At 38.6% G+C, this 22,982-nt stretch overlaps 1 protein-coding gene across 2 annotated transcripts in view; it reads left to right on the forward strand.

Annotated features, from left to right (window-relative positions):
- Window positions 1-22,982, forward strand: part of ALG5 (ALG5 dolichyl-phosphate beta-glucosyltransferase) — a 49,407-nt gene that overhangs the window by 17,862 nt on the left and 8,563 nt on the right. For both annotated transcript variants that reach the window (XM_003270284.3, XM_030818516.1), the window contains 2 exons: window positions 9,483-9,542; window positions 15,712-15,863. In XM_003270284.3, coding sequence (XP_003270332.1) covers window positions 9,483-9,542; window positions 15,712-15,863 — 212 coding nt within the window. The remainder of the gene's footprint in view (window positions 1-9,482; window positions 9,543-15,711; window positions 15,864-22,982) is intronic.

Genomic DNA, 22,982 nt, shown 5'->3' on the forward strand with positions numbered 1-22,982 from the left:
TTTCTGTGTCTAAAAGTGTAGGTTCTTGTTCTATCTTTAGGGCAGTAGCTGTTTTCTCAGTTCTTTTAAGCCACAAATTTGATAAGCATGCCTTGCATGTATTTCCCTAAGCCCTAATAAAAATAGCGACTGAAATAGTTCAGAAAATAATGAAACAGGAACATGGGTTTTGTAGTCAAGTCCTATAAGTACATGACTGTCTCACTAGATGGCAGTCATTAGCTTAAATATCTTTTACAATATTGTTTTAACCATTTAAGTCATTTCTTTAGTACGTTTTACAGTGGTTTCTAATGTCTTCTTTCTTAAATGATTTTTTTTTTTAATGACTACAAAAAGAAATTTGTTACTACTTGCTTGTATTTCCTCTTAGAGTAACCAGGTTACATGTTCTGGTCTGATGATTCTTATACAAAGTCATCTTACAAAAGTTGCCTACAATTTCTTTTCTGATAATAAGTGCTCTTGTAAGGTTTTAAACTACATGTATATAATTTAAGTAGAGCTTTGTATAATACATACAAATAAAATAGGGCATTTACATTTTCATACTAAAAATTTTATTTTATTTTTGAGACAGGGTCTCCCTCTGTCACCCGGGTTGGAGTGCAGTGACTCAATCTCAGCTCACTGCAACCTCTGCCTCTTGGGCTTAAGCGATTCTCATGCCTCAGCCTCCCGAGTAGCTGGAATTACAGGCATGCACCACCACGCCAGGCTATTTTTTGTGTTTTTTGGTAGAGATGGGGTTTCACTGTGTTGACCAGGCTGGTCTCAAATCCCTGGCCTCAAGTGATCTGCCTGCCTTGGCCTCCCAAACTGTGGGGATTAGGGGCATGAGCCACCATGCTCAGCCAAAACTTTCATTTGTATTTTACTTGTATTTTCTTTCCCCACATGTTTGTTTGTTAATATGCAAAGCTTTCCTCTCAGATTTTCAGTTTCCTAACTGGTAGTTAGTCTACCTCTTTTTAAAAATACGCTTCTTTTTTAGTAATTTTTCTAAGCAAAGTGTATGCTGGCCAGGCACAGTGGCTCACATCTGTAATCCCAGCACTTTGAGAGGCCATGGTGGGAGGATCCTTGAAGCCAGGAGTATGAGACCAGCCTGACCAACATAGTAAAATCCTGTCTCTACTAAAAATTAGCCAGGTGTGGTAGCGCACACCTGTAATCCCAGCTACTCGGGAAGCTGAGGCATGAGAATCGCTGGAACCTGGGAGGCAGAGGTTGCAGTGAGTCAGGATTGCGCCACTGCACTCCACCTTGGTCAACAGAGACAGACTCTGTCTCAAAAAATAATAAAAATAAAATTTTTTCAAAAAATAATCCCAAAGTATATGATGATCACTTGTTCAGTTGCTTAACTTTTCTAAATAGAATCAAAGATCCCTGACAGGCAAAATAAATACTAAAAAGTGTGTATTTCATGATCATAGAGGAATTTCTCAGGCTGTGACTTAGGTTTTAAATTATTTTATTTATTATTTATTGTTATTTTTTGAGACAAGGTTTCATTCTGTCACCCAGGCTGAAGTGCAGTGGTGCGATCTTGGCTCACTGCAACCTCTGCTTCCAGGGTTCAAGCAAATCTCATGTGTCAGCCCCCCGAGTAGCTGAGACTGCATGTGCAAACCACCATGCCTGGTTAATTGTTTGGTATTTTTAGCAGACGAGGTTTCACCATGTTGCCGAGGCTGGTCTTGAACTCCTGACCTCAAGAAGTCAGCCCTCCTTGGCCCCCCAAAGTGCTGGGATTACAGGCTGAGTCACCAGGCCTGGCCCTTAAATTCTGATTTAGACATAGCTCTAACAAGCTGAGTTTTTAGTTTTTTAAGCCCACAGATGACTAGAATTAATGGATATGAAAAAGATACGGAGAAAAATTACATTAAGAAGAACCATAGGAAGCAGATCTTAACCACACGCACAACTCAATCTGGAGTGCTGGATTGCTTACTAATGACCCTGAATGTTCTTTTATCTCTAATATAGTAATCCTTGGCCAGTTCTAGTTTTGTATACCAATAATTCATATAGGCGTGCATGGTTTGGTTCCTTAACGTGACAGTTAGTCCTTCTCCTTTTTTTGTGGACCATTTGAGCAAGTCTAAGAAGCTGGTATGTTTGTTTCACCCTCTCAATATATGGGTAGAAAAACAGGCTTCCAAAAGAGAACTCAACCTCCAAAGTCATTTGTTTTAGACACCATAACTCTGAGGTAGAGATTAAAATGAGGAAATGTGGCCGAGCACAGTGACTCATCCCTGTAATACCAGCACTTTGGGAACCTGAGGACAGGCGTTTGAGACCAGCCTGGCCAACATGGTGAAACCCCATCTCTGCTAAAAATACAAAAACTTAGCCGGGCGTGGTGGCACACACCTGTAGTCCCAGCTACTCAGGAGGCCGAAGCAGGAGAATAACTTGAGCCCAAGAGGTGGAGGTTGCAGTGAGCCAAGATCGTGCCACTGCACTCCAGCCTAAGCTACAGAGCAAGACTCCATAATTAATAAATAAATAAATAAATAAATAAATAAGGAAATGTATGTCAGGTGTTTAGCATGTGTTCAGCACTCAACCAGTACCTGTAATTATTAACATTCATCTTTTTTTCTTTTTTTTTTTTTAATTGAGACCAAATCTCACTCTGTCACCCAGGCTGGAGTGCAGTGGCACAATCTCAGCTCACTGCAGCCTCTGCCTCCTGGGTTCAAGTGATTCTCCTGCCTCAGCCTCCCAAAGAGCTGGGATTACAGGCATCCACCACCAGGCCCAGCTAACTTTTTTTGTATTTTTAGTATAGGCGAGGTCTCACCATGGTGGCCAGGCTGGTTTTGAACTCCTGACCTCAAATGATCCTCCCACCTGGGCCTCCCAAAATGCTGGGATTACAGGCATGAGCCACCACGCCTGGCCAACATTCATCTTTGTGCTTGATATTTTTTCATCAGATCCAATTCTGTTACTGTTTATGATTGTTAATATAAATTAGCTATATTTCTATCTATTCCTTCTCTCCAGTAAATTGTGTGAGAATATTTAACTTAAAAAGTACAGAGGACCGGGCACAGTGGCTCACGCCTGTAATCCCAGCACTTCAGGAGACTGAGGCACGCGGATCACCCGAGGTCAGGAGTTTGAGACCAGCCTGGCCAACATGGCAGAAGCCCATCTCTACTGAAAATATAAAAATTAGCTGGGTGTGGTGGCACATGCCCATAATCCCAGCTACTTGGGAGCTGAGACAGGAGAATCTCTTGAAGCCAGAAGGCGGAGGTTGCGGTGAGCCAAGATTGCGCCACTGCACTCCAGCCTGGGTGACAGAGCGAGATTCCGTCTCAAAAAAAAAAAAAAAAAGGCGGGGCACAGTGGCTCATGCCTATAATCCCAGCACTTTGGGAGGCCGAGGTGGATGGATCATGAGATCAGGAGATGGAGACCATCCTGGCTAACATGGTGAAACCCCGTCTCTACTAAAAATACAAAAAATTAGCCGGGCATGGTGCCACGTGCCTGTAATCGCAGCTACTCGGAAGGCTGAGGCAAGAGAATCGCTTGAACCCAGGAAGTGGTCGTTGCAGTGAGCCGAGATCTCGCCACTGTACTCTAGCCTTGGCAACAGAGTGAGACTCCATTTAAAAAAAAGAAAAAAGTACTGAGAAAGATTTTGATTGATTTAGCATTTCTTGCTAGAAGATAATACACTTCTTACCCCCCGCTTTTTTTTTTTTGAGACAGTCTCACTCTGTCGCCCAGGCTAGAGTGCAGTAGCATGATCTCGGCTCACTGCAACCTCCGCTTCCCAAGTTCAAGCAATTCTCAGGCCTTAGCCTCCCAAGTAGCTGGGAATACAGGTGTGTGCCACTATGCCTGGCTGATTTTTGTATTTTTAGTAGAGATGGGGTTTCACCATGTTGGCCAGGCTGGTCTTGAACTCCTGGCTTCAAGCGATCCCACCTGCCTCAGCCTCCCAAAGTGCTGGGAGTATAGGCATGGGCCACTGCACCTTTTTTTTTTATTTTTTTAAATGAGTTGGGATCTCGTTCTGTTGCCCAGGCTGGGGTGCAGTGGTGCCGTCATGACTCAGCCGCAATCCTCTTACCTCAGCCTCCCTAGTAGCTAGGACTACAGGCACATGCCACCACACCTGCCTCACTTATTAAAAGCCAGCTGTCATAGTAACTTAAATATTCATTTTAAAATACCATGGGAAATTCAGTTATACTCCAAAAGAGGTTTAAAAGAAAGAGACTCCATGTCTACAGACATTTTCTAATATGGGCAGTTTTTAAAACAAAGATATCTTTCATTTCTGAAGAACAGCTAACTTTTTGAAAAAATGTTTAGATTAATTCTACCCGATCATGAGATTGGTATCAGGGATTCAGCTCTTAACATCAGAATTCTTCAGATACACAAAACTCTTAAAAGCTCTTGGGGACTTATGCTGAGATAAAAACGAGATTTGTAAAAGAAAGTTTTTTGGATTTTGATTTGTTTTTAGTTAAATTACGTGGTATTTTAACTCTACTCATGAATCTTTGAAATGTAGAAGTATGTTCTTTTTTATGTATTACTCAATAGTGTTGTTGCTCTTTTCAAGTTTAAAGTTAAAACTGATTTGCCATATGCTATTTGAACTTTTAACGTGCTTCCTCTCTAAGAAAATCATTCTTTCCCTTTCTGCACAAAGTACCTCTACCAGAAAAACAAGGGAAGAAATTATTTTACTACTAAATAGTAGGCAAAGCATATAACACAATTTTTCTTTTCTTTCCTGAGACAGAGTCTCGCTCTATTGCCCAGGCTGGAGTGCAGTGGTGCGATCTCGGCTCACGGCAACCTCTGCCTCCCAGGTTCAAGCGATTCTCCTGCCTCAGCCTCCCAAGTAGCTGGGACTACAGGTGCATGCCACCACTGCCGGCTGATTTATGTATTTTTAGTAGAAATGAGGTTTCACCATGTTGGCCAGGCTAGTCTTGAACTCCTGACCTCAGGAGATCTGCCTGCCTTGGCCTCCCAGAGTGCTGGGATTATAGCCATGAACCACAGTGCCCAGCTAAGAAAAATCTTTTTTTTTTTTTTTTTTTTTTTTTTTTGAGACGGAGTCTCGCTCTGTCACTGAAGCTGGAGTGTGATGGCGCAATCTTGTCTCACTGCAACCTCCACCTCCCACATTCAAGCAGTTCTCCTGCCTCAGCCTCCTGAGTAGCTGGGATTACAGGTATGCACCACCACTCCTGGTTAGTTTTTGTATTTTTAGTAGAAATGGTTTCACCATGTTGGTCAGATGTGTCTTGAACTCCTGACATCAGGTGATCTGCCCACCTCATACTCCCAAAGTGCTAGGATTACAGGCATCAGCCACTGTGCCCGGCCTAGAAAATTCTTTAAAGAAAACGTGGATAGCTAAAACATCCCCCAAAAGTTTATTTTTTTAATAATAAAGTTAGAATAACTAGAACTGACAAGAATTTAATAGTCAATATCATACCAGTTAATGGGAATGTAAGTAACATTTTTTTTGTTTGTTTTGTTTTTTTTGAGACAAGTTATTACTCTGTTGCCCAGGCTGGAGTGCAGTGGTTCCTGCCTTGGCATCTCGAGTAGCTGGGACTACAGGGGCACGCCACCATGCATGGCCAATTTTTGTATTTTTAATAGAGATGGGGTTTTGCTATGTTGCCAAGGCTGGTCTCAAACGCCTGGTCTCAAGTGATGTGCCCACTTCGGCCTCCCAGAGTACTTGGATTACAGGTAAAGAACCTTTTAAAGGAAAATTTGGCCCATATGCATTAAAAAACATTCAGACTTTTAACTTAGTATTCTACATCTACGACTCCAAAGAAGGAAATCTAAAATACAGATTGAGTTTTATATTCAAAGATGTTCTTTCAGTTGCCTTTCTATAACATAAAATTAGAACGGACAACAAATAGGCAAATAGTCAAAGTAATGGTAAATCTGTACATTAAAATATTGTATAGCCCTTAACAATTAACACGAAAAAGAAAAACTATCATGCAGCACTATTATGACAAATTCTTGAAAGATAATCAAACTTGAATCTTATCAAGCCTCTGAATCTAACTACCAGTTTAGAGGAAGTACAGGGGACAGGAGGACATGTTAAATGTCACCATGGGGGTTCAGTCAGCAACATCTAAAACCTAGGAAACTGTAGAGCAAACAACGTGGTTTCTTCAACAAGTTACAAGAAAAAAATTTAAAGAGGTAGGGAGAACCCACAGATAAAAGAAATACCAACTGATTTGTGTGGATTTTTTTGGTGGTGGTTGTTTGTTTTTTTAGACAGAGTTTTACTCTTGTTGCCCAGGCTAGGGTGCAATGGTACAATCTTGGCTCACTGCACCCTCCGCCTCCTGAGTTCAAGCAATTCTCCTGCCGCAACCTCCCAAGTGGCTGGGACTATAGGCGCATGCCACCATGCCCAGCTAATTTTTGTATTTTTAGTAGAGACAGGGTTTCACCGTGTTGGCCAGGATGGTCTCGGTCTCTTGATCTTGTGATCCGCCTGCCTCAGCCACCCAAAATGCTGGGATTACAAGCGTGAGCCACTGCGCCTGGCCCTTTATGGATTTTATTTGGCCATTCATTCAAACAAACTGAAAACATTTAAGAGATAATTGGGCAAATTTGAAATATGTATATCTGATGGTATTAAGGAATTATTTATGTTTTAGGTATCATAGTGGTATTATGATTGACATTATATGAATTTGTAACATATGATGTCTAGAATTTATTTCAAAATAATCCCAGGTTGGGTGGGATGGTAGTAGGGGGGCTTTACATAGAACAAGATTGGCAATGTGTTGCTAATTATTGAAGCTAAGTAGTAGGTATATGGTGCTTCATTTTCCTGTTCTTTCTAGTTTTGCATATGTTTGAAAATACCCATCATAAAAAGTATAAAAACAATAAACTTTAACATGAATAAATTTTTGTTGAAAAAGAACATGACGTACATGGATAAATTTGAGCTATGGTTTTTTGTAATGTAGAGAAAAAGAATACGAAGAAATATACACAGTTTAAAACAGTGGCTGCTTTTAGGTAGTAAGATAATACATGAGTTTTCTCTTTAATTATCATTTATATATGTAAGGGTATATACTTGCAAATTTTTTATAATGAGCACTTTTAAATTTATTGTTGTTAGTCATTCAAAATTCAAATGGTATAAGAAAGATATACAGTGAAACTAGCTACTTTTCATCTCTCAGTTACCCTCAGATATAACTAGTGTTACTCATTTCTTTTATTGGGAAGATGCATACTGTTTATGTATTCTTTTTAAAATTGCAAAGTGTGATACTATACACTGTTCTCTTGTTTCTACTTAACAATGTTATCTTGGAGATTGCACTATATTTATGCATAAAGACCTTCCTCATTCTTTCACATCTTCATAGCCAGTCCCTTCGGATGGACATGCAGGTTTGCTATTTCAAATAGTGAAATGATTAAACTCTATGAAAGTCATTTTACACATATGCAAGTGTATTTATTGGAAGAATTGTTGGAATTGCTGGGTCAGGTTATATGTATATTTGTAATTTTGATAACGTTTCAAATTGCTGTTGCTAGAGAGTGTGCAGGCACAGTATGGTAAAAAAATTATAGGTTTTATTTGCATTACTCTTGGAATAAGTGTAATTGAGGATCTTTTCAGTTGTTCAAGAGCTATTTTCACTTCCTCTTTTGTGTACTCTGTTTCTAGTCTGCTGCTTTTCCAACTGTATTTTTGGGTACTTTTAAAAATAATTAGTAAATGCACTTTATGATTTTTGGAAATTAACCTTTTAGTATAAATTGCCAATATTTTCCCCCAGTTTTTTTGTCTTTTAGTTTTGAATGTAGTTGGATTTTTTGTTATTTTGTCACACAATTCTTTAAAATGTTATTAACAAATGGATCAGTCTTCTGGTTTTTTGTACTTGTGCCTTCCTTCAGATTATTTACAAAATGATTTCTGATATTTTACATTTAAATATTTGATGTATCTGGACTATGTCCCATTATTCAGTTAAGAAGCTCAAGTCCAACTTAATTTGGTTTCCAAGTGGCTACCACGATGTCCCACACCATTTGTCAGTTCCTCTTTTTCCCACTGATTTAAAAGGTCATCTTTATCATATTCTAAGTACTCATATGGCTTTGTGTATGTGTTTCCTGGCCTTTTCATTCTGTCCATGGAATTGTCCATGGATTTGTCTGTTCACATTCCAGCACCTTAGTTTGAATTATTGTAGCTTTATCATATATTTTTTAAATTTTTGTGATGAGTCATCCTTTACTCTTGAATTTTCCTGGCTCTTTTCTTGATTATTCTTGCTTCTCTTTTAAAATTTTGTTTATTTTCTCACCACTATACTAACAAGGACTTTTTTTTTTTTTAATGGAAACTCTAAAATCAGCTTGTCTAGTTCAGTGAAAAATCATTTTGGTATTTTTATTGGTATTAAATTAGGAAGCATTGTTTTTTTTTTTTTTTTGAGACGGAGTCTTGCTCTGTTGCCCAGGCTGGAGTGCAGTGGCATGATCTCGGCTCACTGCAAGCTCTGCCTCCTGGGTTCACGCCATTCTCCTGCCTCAGCCTCCCGAGTAGCTGGGACTACAGGCGCCCGCCACCACGCCCGGCTAATTTTGTGAATTTTTAGTAGAGACAGGGTTTCGCTGTGTTAGCCAGGATGGTCTCGATCTCCTGACCTCGTGATCTGCCCTCCTCAGCCTCCCAAAGTGCTGGGATTACAGGCATGAGCCACTGCGCCCAGCCAGAAGCATTGACTTTTTAATGCTGTTACTATATCCTCTCATCCATCATGACAAGACCTTCTGTGTGTTTAATTCTTTTGTTTTCCTTGTTAGCATTTACGTGTTTCCTTTATTTAGATCTTGTCTAAACTTTCTACCTTTCTTATAAACTTTATTTCTAGACTTTTCATTTTTGTTGGTGTTATAAATGCTGTCTTCGATTATATCTTGTGATTATTGTTTGTACATGTGACTTCTAAAGTTTTGTATATATATTCATTTTGTGACTACTCATCTTTTAAAATTCTTTGTTTCTAATGTAGTTTTTCAGTTGCTATCCTTTGATTTTCAAGGTATATAATTATGTCATCTACAGATAACCCTTTTCTTTCCCATACCACTAATTTTTCTTTCAAATAATATAGTATTTTCACACAGAAAATATCATTTAAAGTTATGAATTTTAACATAATGCATTCCCCTTATATTTAGCCCTATTGAAGCAAAATTTAGTGTCCTCTTAGTATGATTAGGCTTCTCAAAGTTGTATATATTCTGAACTTTTCAATAAACCTTTAAAAGATTTTTAATGTCAACTTTTTTTAAAATCAGTTTCTAAAAATGAGATATTCTCATTGAAAATAAATATTTTTATTAGTGATATTTAAATATTGAAAAACTATCTCTGCTTTTTTCCTCAGAATCAAATGGCTATAGCATGTGGATCTCGAGCTCATTTAGAAAAAGAATCAATTGCTCAGGTGAGACTTCATTAATTGGCATGGAACAGCCAATTAATTGGCTTTTATTTCCTTTTTTACATATATATTTGGCAAAAAATTGGCTTTTATGTCTAATCTCTTAAACGTGAGGTTCCTTTCAAAAGGAATTAATGTGTAATTGTGGAAAGATTATGAAGGATTGGCACATTTTAGAATTGATTTTTTTTTTAAGCATATACAAGAAGATGTGGACTTCGCTTTGCCTTAGGATGCAAGCAGGTCTTTTTAATATATTTAAGATAAAGAGAATCTGTTCAGTAATAAAACAAACTTCTAAATTACGCTTTTTTTTTTTTTTTGGAGACGGAGTCTCCCTCTGTTGCCCAGGCTGGAGTGCAGTGGTGCGATCTCGGCTCACTGTGCAACCTCCACTTCCTGGATTCAAGCATTTCTCCTGCCTCAGCCTCGCAAGTAGCTGGGACTACAGGCGCACACCACCACACCTGGCTATGATTTTGTATTTTGGTAGAGACAGAGTTTCACTGTGTTGCCCAGCCTGGTCTTGAACTCCTGAGCTCAGGTAATCCGCCTGCCTCAGCCTCCCAAAGTACTAGGATTACAGGTGTGAGCCACTGTGCCTGGCCTAAATGATACATTTTTTAACCAATCAACTTGCCTTTATTTTTTTCTAACACTGGCACAGTTAAGTGCTTTATTTTGAATTTTATTCAGTTAAATTTTTTTTTTAACCTCATTCCTCTTAGAAAAACACTATACCTTAAAATTTCACAAGTTTGCAACTGCCCTTTTAGGGTGTAAAAATGTCACTAAAGATGTTCAATTCTTCATTTTGTAGATTATGCTAGAAAAACTAGAGTAACAGTTTCCCAGGTCACTCTTATGCACACGAGGCTTTAAGAACCAGTAGAATAAAAGGTTGAACCTTTCCCCCAATGATTTGGAAAAGAGACGTGTAGAAATTTTAATTTTTAAAAAAGGTATATTGATGACAGAGTGACAAAAACCTTTTAAGGATTATATTGAAGTATAGAAACCCAGAGTCTCTTTTATTTTTTGTTTATTTATTTTTGAGACCGAGTCTCGCTCTGTCACCCAGGATGCAGTGCAGTGGCACAATCTTGGCTCACTGCAACCTCTGCCTCCCAGGTTCAAGCAATTCTCCTGCCTCAGTCTCCCAAGAAGCTGAGATTACAGGCACACCCCATCATGCCTGGCTAATTTTTGTATTTTTAGTAGAAGGGGTTTCACCATGTTGGCCAAGCTGGTCTCAAACTCCTGACCTTAGGTGATCCACCTGCCTTGGCCTGCCAAAGTGCTGGGATTACAGGCATGAGCCACCATGCCCGGCCTTCCTTTTTTTTTGTTTTGTTTTGTTTTTATGAGACAGAGTCTAACTGTCACCCAAGCTGGAGAGCAGTGGCACAATCTCGGCTTACTGCAAACTCTGCCTCCCGGATTCAAGCGATTCTCCTGCCTCAGCCTCCCAAGTAGCTGAGATGACAGGCGTGCGCCACCACACCCAGCTAATTTTTGTATTTTTAGTAGAGGCGGTCGCCATTTGGTCTCGAACTCCTGACCTCGTCATCTGCCCTCCTTGGCCTCCCGAAGTGCTGGGATTACAGGTGTGAGCCACCATGCCTGGCCTCTTCTCCTTTTTTTAGAAGTAATTATTTTACTAGCACCTAGTCTAGTATTCCATGTATCCTAGAGATTCTCACTGATGTTTGAAAAAGGTTAATCTGTTAACCATAGAGAATAGCACACTCCTAGATATTTAAAATGTGAAGAGAGCTTGGAATCAATCCAACTTCATCAGTTTAACAACGCATAGGGGATAAGAAAAGGAAAAGTATGTGTCTAAGATGTTCAGCACATTTTATATATATGTGTATAATTATAAAATAGTGTATATATGTATAATAAAATCGTATATATGTATATATATATATATATAAAATTGTAGTAGAAACTATTAAATACTAAATTCCCACAATAGGAAATACAGCTATAGCCCTAGATGAAATGTGCAGCCAGTAAAGCTGATGATAATGGAGACTATTTAATAACATGGGATAAAACCTGAAATATTAGGTTGTTTGTAAAAAATAGTATGATATTATAAATACAGTTATCTGTGTTGAAATAACAAATAGGCTGGACACAGTGGCTCACACCTGTAATCCCAGCACTTTGGGAGGCCGAGGCAGGCAGATCACCTGAGGTCAGGAGTTTGAGACCAGCCTAGCCAACATGGTGAAACTAATAATGTAAAACTTAGCCAAGCGTGGTGGCAGACACCTGTAATCCCAGCTACTTGGGAGGCTGAGGCAGGAGAATCACTTGAACCTGGGAGGCAGAGGTTGCAGGTGAGCTGAGATCAGGCCACTGCACTCCAGCCTGGGTGACAGGGTAAGACTCCTCAAAATAAAATAAAATAAAATAAAATAAATAAATAAAAATTTGTTTTTGCACACTAAAACCGCTAATGGAAATAGATCAATACTAATTTAATGGTTTTTTAAGTACTTTTTTTCTTTCTTTTTTTTAAAAAAAATGTATTAATGAGATGAAAAAGAATAATTACTTGGTGAAGGAAAAAAGATAGTTTGGAAAAATAGCCAAAGACAGACTTAGGAGCCAGTGAGTAATATACGCAAGAGATAGTTCTTGTGTTTGTTGGTGGTGGCTGTAGAAAGGAGCCATGTGTTTTGGTTTTGTTTTTCATGGTGTAAATTCTTTTCACTTAGAACTTGCATTGGTTGAAAACTCTGAATTTTTCCTAGAAATACACTAGTATTTAAATGAGACTATGCTATGGTCTAATCTTTTACCTAGTACTGCTCTTAGCCAGGTATCAAGGGATCAATCACAGGAACCACATATTTATAATTCATCTTGTCTCCATCCATCCATTCTTTCGTCTCTAAAACCTAGTGTTTGATTTAGTGCTCTTGACTCCCACAGAATTGGCTGCCATTCTATAGAAACAAAGGATAACCTTTGATACTCACTAGAGATCATTGGTTGTCTGCTGCAGATACTATGACAACTACTGCTCAGTAGGCTTGTTCAAGTCCAGCTTATTCTTATAGAACCATACCTGTCTCACAAAAGGTTGTCTCCAAGAGGCACAAGACACGCATCCACCTCATGTCCAGAAAACTGCAGCATGGCTTTCCATTTCCCTTCATGTGCTGTCAGTAATAAACCTCTGCATGGTGATCAAGCTATGGAAAATGAGAAAATTATAAAAGAATTAATCAAGATAGCAAATGACAGCTTCAGTAGCTTATTGCCTAATGTTCAGAAACATCTTTGCTTGATATGTTTCTACATTTCTCAATTATTCTACCGCCTCTTTTACTGCTCCCTTGGAAGACAAACATGACACTGCCCTGATGGAGTCTTGTATCATCCTTAAAAGTGCTTATATTCCCATGTGGTCTGTATAACGGTAATGTTTATATACGGTCTGGCTATTCTTGAATTTATCATTTTAAAAGGATTCAAAAATAGAATCCATTAGTGGTTATTTAATGTTTTTAGTTTTTGTTTAAAGAGTCTTTGCTTAAGTCCTGAGACTTCTTTGAACTTCTTATTTTAAGATAATGAAATTAGCAGTCACCTTTAAATTTCACCTGAATTAATTTCTTGTTTACATTTTATAAACATTGAAGATATTTGCATTAACACTGAAACAGTGAAAATTGTTTTCCTTAATGTTTTAAATGGCCGTTTCAGAAGATCATATAAGCCTACTCTCTTTTAGTAGCTTCACTTAACTAAATAAGTCTATCCTATATTTTAGGTATCTTCTAAATTTTAAGATATTTTGCAAAGTTCTAAAAACAAAAACAAGATTCTCTTGTTTGTGACTAACCTTGTTAAGCTTTTAAATATGTTAGAAATCACTTAAGATCTTCATGTGAACTCTACATTCTTCTGCTTTTTAAAAAATAGCCATTATCCTAAAACAAACACAAATCCTGTATTAACATCCAAGCCAGAGCTGTCATGAGTAGTTTTATTTGCTAACAAATAAGCTCACTCAAGTCACATTAAAAATCCCTCAAGGAGAATATAGGTATTGTTATTCCACCTTTAATTTTTATTTTTCTATCTTTCAATTTCTATTTGTTCCTTTCCTAAGCATAAGTGCTCTTTTGGAGGTTTAATCAGTCAACCTGTATTTATTGGAAGTATTTTATATGGAAGGCACTGAGCAAGCTGTTGTGAGATTCCTAAAGTATTTTAAGATGAGGTTTCTGCCCTATCTACTTAGAGAGGTAAGACTTATTTACATCAACCCATAACTAATGATTCTAGATGATATATGAGAGGTGCTAGATCATTTTTAAAAGTTTGTTTTACATACCATATAGATAAGTATTTTATTCTTCCTTTCCTTCCTGCTCTATTTAATACATAAGTAAAATTGTGGTCAGGAGAGTAAGCTTTCAAGCTTTCTTCCTTTATGAAGAACATTATTGAGTTCCTGTTATTTTCTGTGCCAAACACTATATTCTTTAAAATAATCTCGTTTAATCCTTATAATAACTTTGTGAGGTAAGCATTATTCTCATTTTATCGGTGAGGAAATGGACTTAGAGGGTTGAAGTAACTTGTTCAAGGTCACCCTGCTAATTAGTAATGGAGCCAGGATTCAAATACAGGCCTGCTAGTTTGGTGCTTTTTCTTTTTTTTTTTTGAGTCGAGTCTCACTCTGTCACCCAGGCTGGGGTACAGTGGCGCCATCTCGGCTCATTGCAACCTGTGCCTCCCAAGTTCAAGCCATTCTCCTGCCTCAGCCTCCTAAGTAGCTGGGACTACAGGCGTGTGCCACCACACCTGGCTAATTTTTGTATTTTTAGTAGAGACAGGGTTTTGCCATGTTGGCCAGGCTAGTCTCGAACTCCTGACCTCAAGCAGTCCACCTGCCTCGGCCTCCCAGAGTGCTGGAATTACAGGCGTGAGCCACTGCACCTCGCCTGATTTGGTGCTTTTTCTGTGTTACTCTGTTCCACTGTGGTTCTGTTTGGTGATGATGGAAAAAGCCATACTAAGGAAGAATGATACTAAAAATTATAATTTTGAAAAGCAAAAGCCAAAAGGAGGAAGGGACCTTTATCCTATAGTATGAGATATTAAATGTTCTAATAGACTCTTAATAGGTTGCTTATGTACGTAAGTAACGCATCATTACTTGAGTCTATTGCCTTAACTAAGGAACATTTTAAAAGATCTGTCTTAAAGAAGCTGGGTGTAGTGGCACACGCCTGTGATCCCAGCTGCTCTGTAGGTTGAGGCAGAAGGATCACTTGAGCCCAGGAATTTGAGGCTGCAGTGAGCCATGACCACACCACTGGACTCTAGCCTGGACAACAGAAGGCATCTCTGTCGCTAAAAAAAAAAAATTTTGTTATTTTGTTTTTTGGAAAGATCCTATCTTTTACTAAATCTCAAATGTGAAAGTCTGGAATCCAGTGATAATAATCTTATGTTCTTATGTTTCATGACTAATGGAATATTCTGTTACTACTAATAAAATTAATCATCAATAACAGTAGTGAAACTTCAGATGGGATTAAAACCTACTTAATCTTAATATCCAAAGTATTAAAGAACTCAGTATTTTAAATGTATTTAATTAGATCTCTGGCATACTTAGAAAGACAGGTGTTTGTTTCAAACTCCTTTCTAGTCCATAACCTTCATGATACTCTGCTATATGTCTTCTGTCAATATTCTCATTAGTTAAGTATCAACTGCAGGCTTACATCTGTGTTTTGTTTTGTCAATACATCCTGGAAACTGACATCTTTTTTGAAACTGAAATGTATGTGGGGCAAAGCAGCATAAAATATGTAAGTAAACGAGATGTTTCCTTGCTCACAGCAGCAGCCCCAAACCTGTTTCTCCTGGTAGGCTAAAGCCCTGGCCACTTGTCTGACTCAGCCTCCAGGAAATGAGTAACTGCTTCCTAGTGCCTCTACTCTGCTCCAAGCAGTAGGCATTCTTGCTGTTTCTTTAATATACTTTGTTGGTGAAGCTCATGGAACAGTGGTGTTCTTATGTAAGATCTACCAGTCAATTAAATATTAAAATACAGTTGTCTACAGGCAGGTGTTTTCAGTGTCTCCTTTACAGATGAATGGAAAAGTCATTTATATTTTGTCTTTGTTTTCAGCGTTCTTACTTCCGTACTCTTCTCATGTATGGGTTCCACTTTCTGGTGTGGTTCCTTTGTGTCAAAGGAATCAGGGACACACAGTGTGGGTTCAAATTATTTACTCGAGAAGCAGCTTCGCGGACGTTTTCATCTCTACACGTTGAACGATGGTAGGTTTCTGACTGGAATGTATCCAGTCTGTCTTATGACCCAGCCATCATTCTAGGTAATGAGAAACAGCCCTATATATTTATAATGAACATGTAGATTTAAACAAAATTGACAGTAATGTATGTAAACTTCATCTTGCCTTTCTACTTTATACTTGGATCTTATTTTGAAAATACACAAACCCAACAATATGGTATAAAGTTATGTGTATTCACCTTAATTGTGGACAGTAGAAATTGAGTGGCCTGAAAACATTTTTTTTCCTTAGACTTCCTTTTTTTTCCTTTGAAGAAAAAAGAAAAAGCTCAGAAATATCAAAACAGAATAGGGCACCCATTTTCTCTTTTCTTCCTTCTACGGGAGATAAGGTGTCTTTCCTAAGACCGATCTTTTGACCTCTACATCTCCTTCCACCTTGTCAAAACCTAATCCTGTCCATATATTTCATCTCTTGTGTATTCAGCCTTTTCCCCTCCATCACATCTTTCCCAGAACCCTCTCCATTGACCTGCTGTGCCCTTCCAGCTCTAGCCCTTTCTCCTTCACAAGCAACCTTCTCTTGAAAAAGTGTTTTATATTCACTGGCTTTGTTTTCTTGTTTCCCACTCACTCCACCTTCTTCATATGGATTTTCTTCCATTCCTCATTTTTTTTTTTTTTTTTTTTTTTTGAGTTTCGCTCTTGTTGCCCAGGCTGGAGTGCAATGGCTTGATCTCTGCTCACTGCAACCTCCACCTCCTGGGTTCAAGTGATTCTCCTGCCTCAGCCTCTCAAGTAGCTGGGATTACAGGTGGGCACCACCACACCCAGCTAGTTTTTGTATTTTTAGTAGAGATGGGGTTTCACCATGTTGGCCAGGCTGGTCTTGAACTCCTGACCTCAGGTGATCCACCCAAAGTGCTGGGATTACAGATGTGAGCCACCACACCCAGTCTACTTCATCTTAACATCTAGCCACCTCTGTGTCATTGAAGCCAGTGGTCATGTTAAATGACCCCTTGTCACACTTAACCCATCAGCAGCATTTGATACTCCTGAGCTCCCTTTTGAAATATACTGGAGATACAGGTGGCTAGCACTGTCGTACGGAAGCTGAAACCCTGACATCAGCCCTGACATTCTCCACATGCATATATCCAATCCAAGACAGGAACTGTTGATTTTAGCTTTTATGTTCCTCCATTTCTCTCCATCTCCACCACCACCATCCAGGACACCATCCTTCTCCAGACTACCATCTGTAGCCCACAAGGTCTTTGCAAACTTAAGTGTGATCAATCATATGCACCTCTTCTGCTTATATTCCTTCATGGGCTTCCCATGGTCCTTAGTCTGGCCCCACCTGTGTCTCCACATGTGGACTCTTTTCTTTTCTAACTACGCCCTTTCTCACCTTCTCCTTCAGATTTTCCTTAGGGTAGCCTGCCTTCACGCTCTAAAGATAATATAGTTAGCTCAGGTGCCTCTAATTCTATCCTGTTGCAGTACCATGTGCTGTATTCATAGCACCTATGACATTTGTAGTTTTTTCTTATATTTGTGTAATTACTTAATGTTTCTTTTTCTCGATTAAAGCATAATCTTTCTCCATGAGAGCAAGAGTCACATTTAATTTTACTTATTAGTATATCCCACTATCTAATATCATGCCCGGCACATAGTAGGTACCGAGTAGATACTTAGTCATAGGTTCTGGGTGAATCCTGTTCATGTTGGGTATCTGTATGATTATGCCAGTATGTGTCCATTTTTATACTCTGTACAATTTTTCTGTTTTCAAAGACCTGTTGTCTTCCTAGAAATATATGCCATAAAACCCCAAAAATATTACTTTAAAAAATGTATTTTCAGAATTATCATTCAGACTTTTTAAAATCTTTTTCCTAGATTAAAACATTTTAAGTAGTCTATATTAGTTGTCAAATTTAGATATGTGTTTTTATTATGTTGAAAAATAAAATAAACTGATAGTTAATAGACTCCAAAATCAGAAAATCTAATTCAAGAAACGACTCCAGAAGTAAAGCCCTCTGTCTGCATTAGCTATTTTTCAGTCAGCTATTGGCTCCAGAACTAGGGTCAGAGATGCAGGTTCTTTGTAGTTTGAAAGGAAGAATTTAGAAATTGAGAATATTATTTTTCGTTGTTAAAGATCTTTCATTTTTGTTGAAATATGAAAGGTTAGGATTGATAACTTAAAAATCATGAAGCTTCCCTGTCAGGATTGTTCTAGGGCAGCATTGTTTAATAGAAATATGAGACAGAGGCAAGGCATATATGTAATTTCAAATTTTCTATTAGCCACATTTAAAAAGTAAAAAGATGGCTCATGCCTGTAATCCCAATTCTTTGGGAGGCCAAGGTGGTTCAAGACCACCCTGGAAAACATAGCAAGACCCTGTGTCTAGAAAAAAAAAATTTTTTTAATCAGCTGGGTGTGGTGGTGTGCACGCCTGTAGTCCCAGCCACTCGGGAGACTGAGGCAGGAGGATCTCATAAGCCCAGAAGTTTAGGCTGCAGTGAGCTGTGATTGCACCACTGTACTTTAGCCTGGGCAACAGGGTGAAATCCTGTCTCTTAAAAAAAGTAAAAAGAAGCTGATAAGATTTACTTGTTATTGAATATATTTCCAAGATATTGTCATATCACCATGCAATCAGTATGAAAAAAGTTGAAATATTTTACATTATTTTCTTTGTACTATATATTCAAATTTACAGCACATCTCAATTCAGACTAGCCACATTTCAAGTGCTCAGTATCCTCATGTGCTGAGGGGCTGTTGTATTAGACAGCAGTTCTTGTGGGGTTAAGTTAAAGAACATTATTGGGGTTTTTTCTTTTTTTAATGTTAATGTTACATGCAAGCCTTTTATTTATTTTGTTGTTAATTGACATAAGATTGACCTCACTTAATGGCTGGGGATGGTGGCTCACACCGGTAATCCTAGCACTTTGGGAGGCTGAGGCAGGTAGATTGCTTGAGTCCAGGAATTTGAAACCAGCATGGGCAACAATGGTGAAACCTGTCTCGGTTTGTTTTTTGTTTTTTGGTTTGTTTGTGGTTTTTTTAATTTTATTAGGGAAAAAAAAGATTCACCTCACTTAAAATTTTAACTGCTCACATTTTTCTTTAGGGTACATTATGTTTATTTGGTGCCTCTAAAGGAGAACCACCAAGTATACATGTATCAGCTTAATGAGCAGTATGCCCTTCACCACAATAATATGTCATCAGTGGTTTTTATTTAAACATCTCTGTTCCTGCACTTTAAATCAAGACTAAAGAACAATATAAGTTACAGAAACCAAGTTGTACATCTATGCCTTGTTTCCAAGTGTCACCTTTGACATTTGACTATTTTTTCTTAAGGATTCATTGAAATTTTTCTCAGAACTTTCAAGAAATCGAAATCAAATAGAGTTTCTAGGTATTAGAAATCTGTAAAGGAGTATACCTAAAATTGAGACTCTTGGTATCGGCTGGGCGCAGTGGCTCACGCCTGTAATCCCAGCACTTTGGGAGGCCAAGGCGGTTGGATCACTTGAGGTCAGGAGTTCAAGACCAGCCTGGCCAAAATGGTGAAACCTTGACTCTACTAAAAATAAATTTTTAAAAATTAGCCAAGCATGGTGGCAGGTGCCTGTAATCCCAGCTACTTGGGAGGCTGAGGCAGGAGAATTGCTTGAACCCGGGAGGCAGAGGTTGCAGTGAGCTGAGATCACGCCACTGCACTCCAGTCTGGGTGACAGAGTGAGACTCTGTCTGAAAAAAAGACTCTCAGTATCTCTTTAGATTCAGAACTGCAGAGTTGAGTATAGGTATGTTAAGTATATATATTCAAATATTAATATAAGTTAAATGGGTATGTTAAAAATAAAAATAGAAAGATTAAAAAGTTTTAAGTAATGTAAATTTGGCCTTCAAATTCAGATACATAGATATACAGTTGTCCCTTGGTATCCACAGTAAATGAATTCTAGGACCATCACCCACAGATACCAAAATCTGTCCAGATGCTCAAGTCTTTGCTATAAAATGGTGTAGTCTTTGCATATAACCTACGCACATCCTCTCATATACTTTAAATCATCTCTAGGTTACTTATACCTCATACAAGGTAAGTGCTATGTAAATAGTTGTACTGTGTGTTTGTTTTTTGTTGTTGATGTTTTGGAGACAGGGTCTCATGTCACTCAGGCTGGAGTGAACATGGCTCACTGCAGCCTCTGCCTTCTGGCCTTAGGCAATCCTCCCACCTCAGCCTCCTGAGTAGCTGGGACTACAGGTATATGCCATCACGCCCAGCTAATTTGTGTATTTTTTTGTAGAGACAGAGTTTGCCGTATTGCCAGGCTGGTCCCAAAATCCTGAGCTCACGTGATCCTCCCACCTCAGCCTCCCAAAGTGCTGAGATTACAGGCATGAGCCACCACACTCAGCTTATATATTTTATTTGTATTATTTTTTATTGTGGTTTTTTACTGTTTATTTTTTAATATCTTCAATCCATGATTGATTGAATTTGCGAATGTGGAACCCATGGATATGGAGAAGCAACTATGTATATAGCTTCATCTTCAGAGCTGTACTTCACCTAAATTATTTCCACTTATGGAAGTTAAAATACTTGGGCCAGGTATAGTCGTTCACACCTGTAATCCTAGCACTTTGGGAGGCTGAGTTGGGCAGATCATTTGGGCCCAGGAGTTCAAGACAAGCCTGGGCAACATGGCAGAACCCCATCACTACAAAAAAAATAGAAAAATTAACTGGGCATGGTGGCGGGCACCTGTAATCCTAGACTCGGGGCGCTGAGGCAGAAGAATCGCTTGAACCCGGGAGGTGGAGATTGCAGGCGAGACTCCGTCTAAAAAAAAAAAAAGCAAATTATTAGCTAGGCGTGGTGGCACATGCCCATAGTCCCAGCTACCCAGGAGGCTGAGGCAGGAGGATAGCTTGAGCCCTGCGGTCAAGGCTGCAGTGAGCACTTGATTGCACCACTGAACTCCGGCCTGGGAGATAGAACGAGACCCTGTCTCAATAATAATATATATATATGTTTTTTCTTTGAAATAAACTTTGCTTCAATAAATACTTTTTATTTTTAATCAGTGTTATACTTTTATATATTAAATAGTTAGTTTGATAGGCTTAGAATAGTAATTCCTTGCCCCAATTTCCACTCCATAGCTGTGGCCACTTTCAAGTGTTTTTTGCTATTTCTTTGTGGTATTTGCATTTGTGTTCAAAATAATGGGTCTGCATAGCTATTTCTCAGTTGTCCAGGTTTAGATATTAATTTCCAAAATAGGAGAACTAAAGTTCTCTTAAAGTTCTGTATACCCTCCACATGTAAACTCCAAATACTGTTTTAAAATAATTATTTTTTGTCAGTATTGATAGAGCTGTGTGAAGATAATTCACCTTTGAGTGCAGCATGATTATATTACCTTTCTTGTACTACTTTTTGTTTTCCTGAAGGTAATAAATGTTTGGGGTTTTTGTTTGCTTGACTTTACTATGGATCTGTTACTTACTCATGTTCAGGATCTCAAGAGTATAATTATCCCTCACTGTGTTTAAACACAGATTCTGCGTTTCTTCATTTTTGCTGGAGACATCTCAGTCAGCTCATGTCTTTCTGCTTGCTCTCTGGCCTGTGATACAGCTTGCTCCATCCTCTATCTCCATTTCCTTATTTATACCCCTATGTTAGTAGAGCACATTCCTCTATTAACTTCCTAAAAATATGAGAAAGAAACTTTTTGATTCCTTGCATGTGAAAAAAAAATTGATTCTACCCTCACATTTGTTTTATAGTTAGGTAGAGAAAGGATTATAATCATTCAAAATGGAAATTTTTCCTCAGAATTCTGGAAACATTCCTGTATTGTCTTTGGCACTCCATGCTTCTGTGAAGAAGTCCAATTCTGAATCTTGACTCTTCGCATGTTGTTTCCACCCCCTTTTGGAAGCTTTTTTTCCACAGTGTTTTGAAATATTATAATCCTAGGCCTTAATGTAGTTCTTCTTCATGCATTTTGTTGTGTATTCAGTAGGTCCTTCTAATTCTTTGTAAATTGACAAATTATAGTTGCATATGTTTAGGATACAAAGTGATGTTATGATTTATGAATACAACGTGGCATAATTAAATCAAGCTAATTAATGGACATCCTTTTTTTGTAGTGGGAACATTTGAAATTTACTATCTTAGAAATTTTGAAATGTACAACACATTATTATTAACTGTAATCACTACATTGTATAATAGATCTCCAAAAAAAAACCTTATTCCCCCTGTCTGAGGCTTTGTACCCTTTGACCATCATCTCCCTATCTCCCCACCCAGCCTCAGGAAACCACCATTCTACTCTCTGCCTCTGTGAGTTTGATGGTTTTAGATTCCACATAAAAGTGAGAGGATATGCAACATTTGTCTTTCTGGGTCTGACGTTTATTTCACTTAGCATAACTTAGCATAATATTCTCCAATTCCATCCATGTCACAAATGACAGAATTTCTTTTTTAAGGCTGAATAATATTTCTTTTTTTTGTTGTTTTGTTTTGTTTTGTTTTGCAGTTGCAAGATTTAATAGAGTGAAAACAGAGCTCCCATCCCATACAATGGGAGGGGACCCAAAGGGGGTTGCCGCTCCCTGCTCGAATGCATGGGTTTATATCCCGATCATTGTCCCTCCCCCTGTGCTCTCAGGCGATATGTGATTTGACTATTTCTTTACCTCCTGCTTTAGCCTAATTTGTATTTTAGTGAGCCCTCTTTATGACCTGATTGGTTGGGTGTGAGCTGAGTTACAAGCCCCATGTTTAAAGGTAGGTGCGGTCACCTTTCCCAGCTAGGCTAAGGAATTCTTAGTCGGCCTAGGAAATCCAGCTAGTCCTGTCTCAGTTCCTACTTTCAACAGGAAAACCCAAGTGCTGCTGGGGAGACGACTGCTCTAACTGCTTCCTGCTGAATTGGGGCGTAGTAGGGGTCGTGCAGTTGAGATTTCCTCTGGAGGGGTGCCTTCGATGCCATCAACATCGGAGCATGGGCTAGCAGGCCGGTCCAGGGGTCCACGGTAGATCTTAGTCATGCACTGCATCTGGGGC

This window comes from Nomascus leucogenys, chromosome 9, assembly GCF_006542625.1.
Source record: "Nomascus leucogenys isolate Asia chromosome 9, Asia_NLE_v1, whole genome shotgun sequence".
Taxonomy (NCBI): Eukaryota; Metazoa; Chordata; class Mammalia; order Primates; family Hylobatidae; genus Nomascus; species Nomascus leucogenys.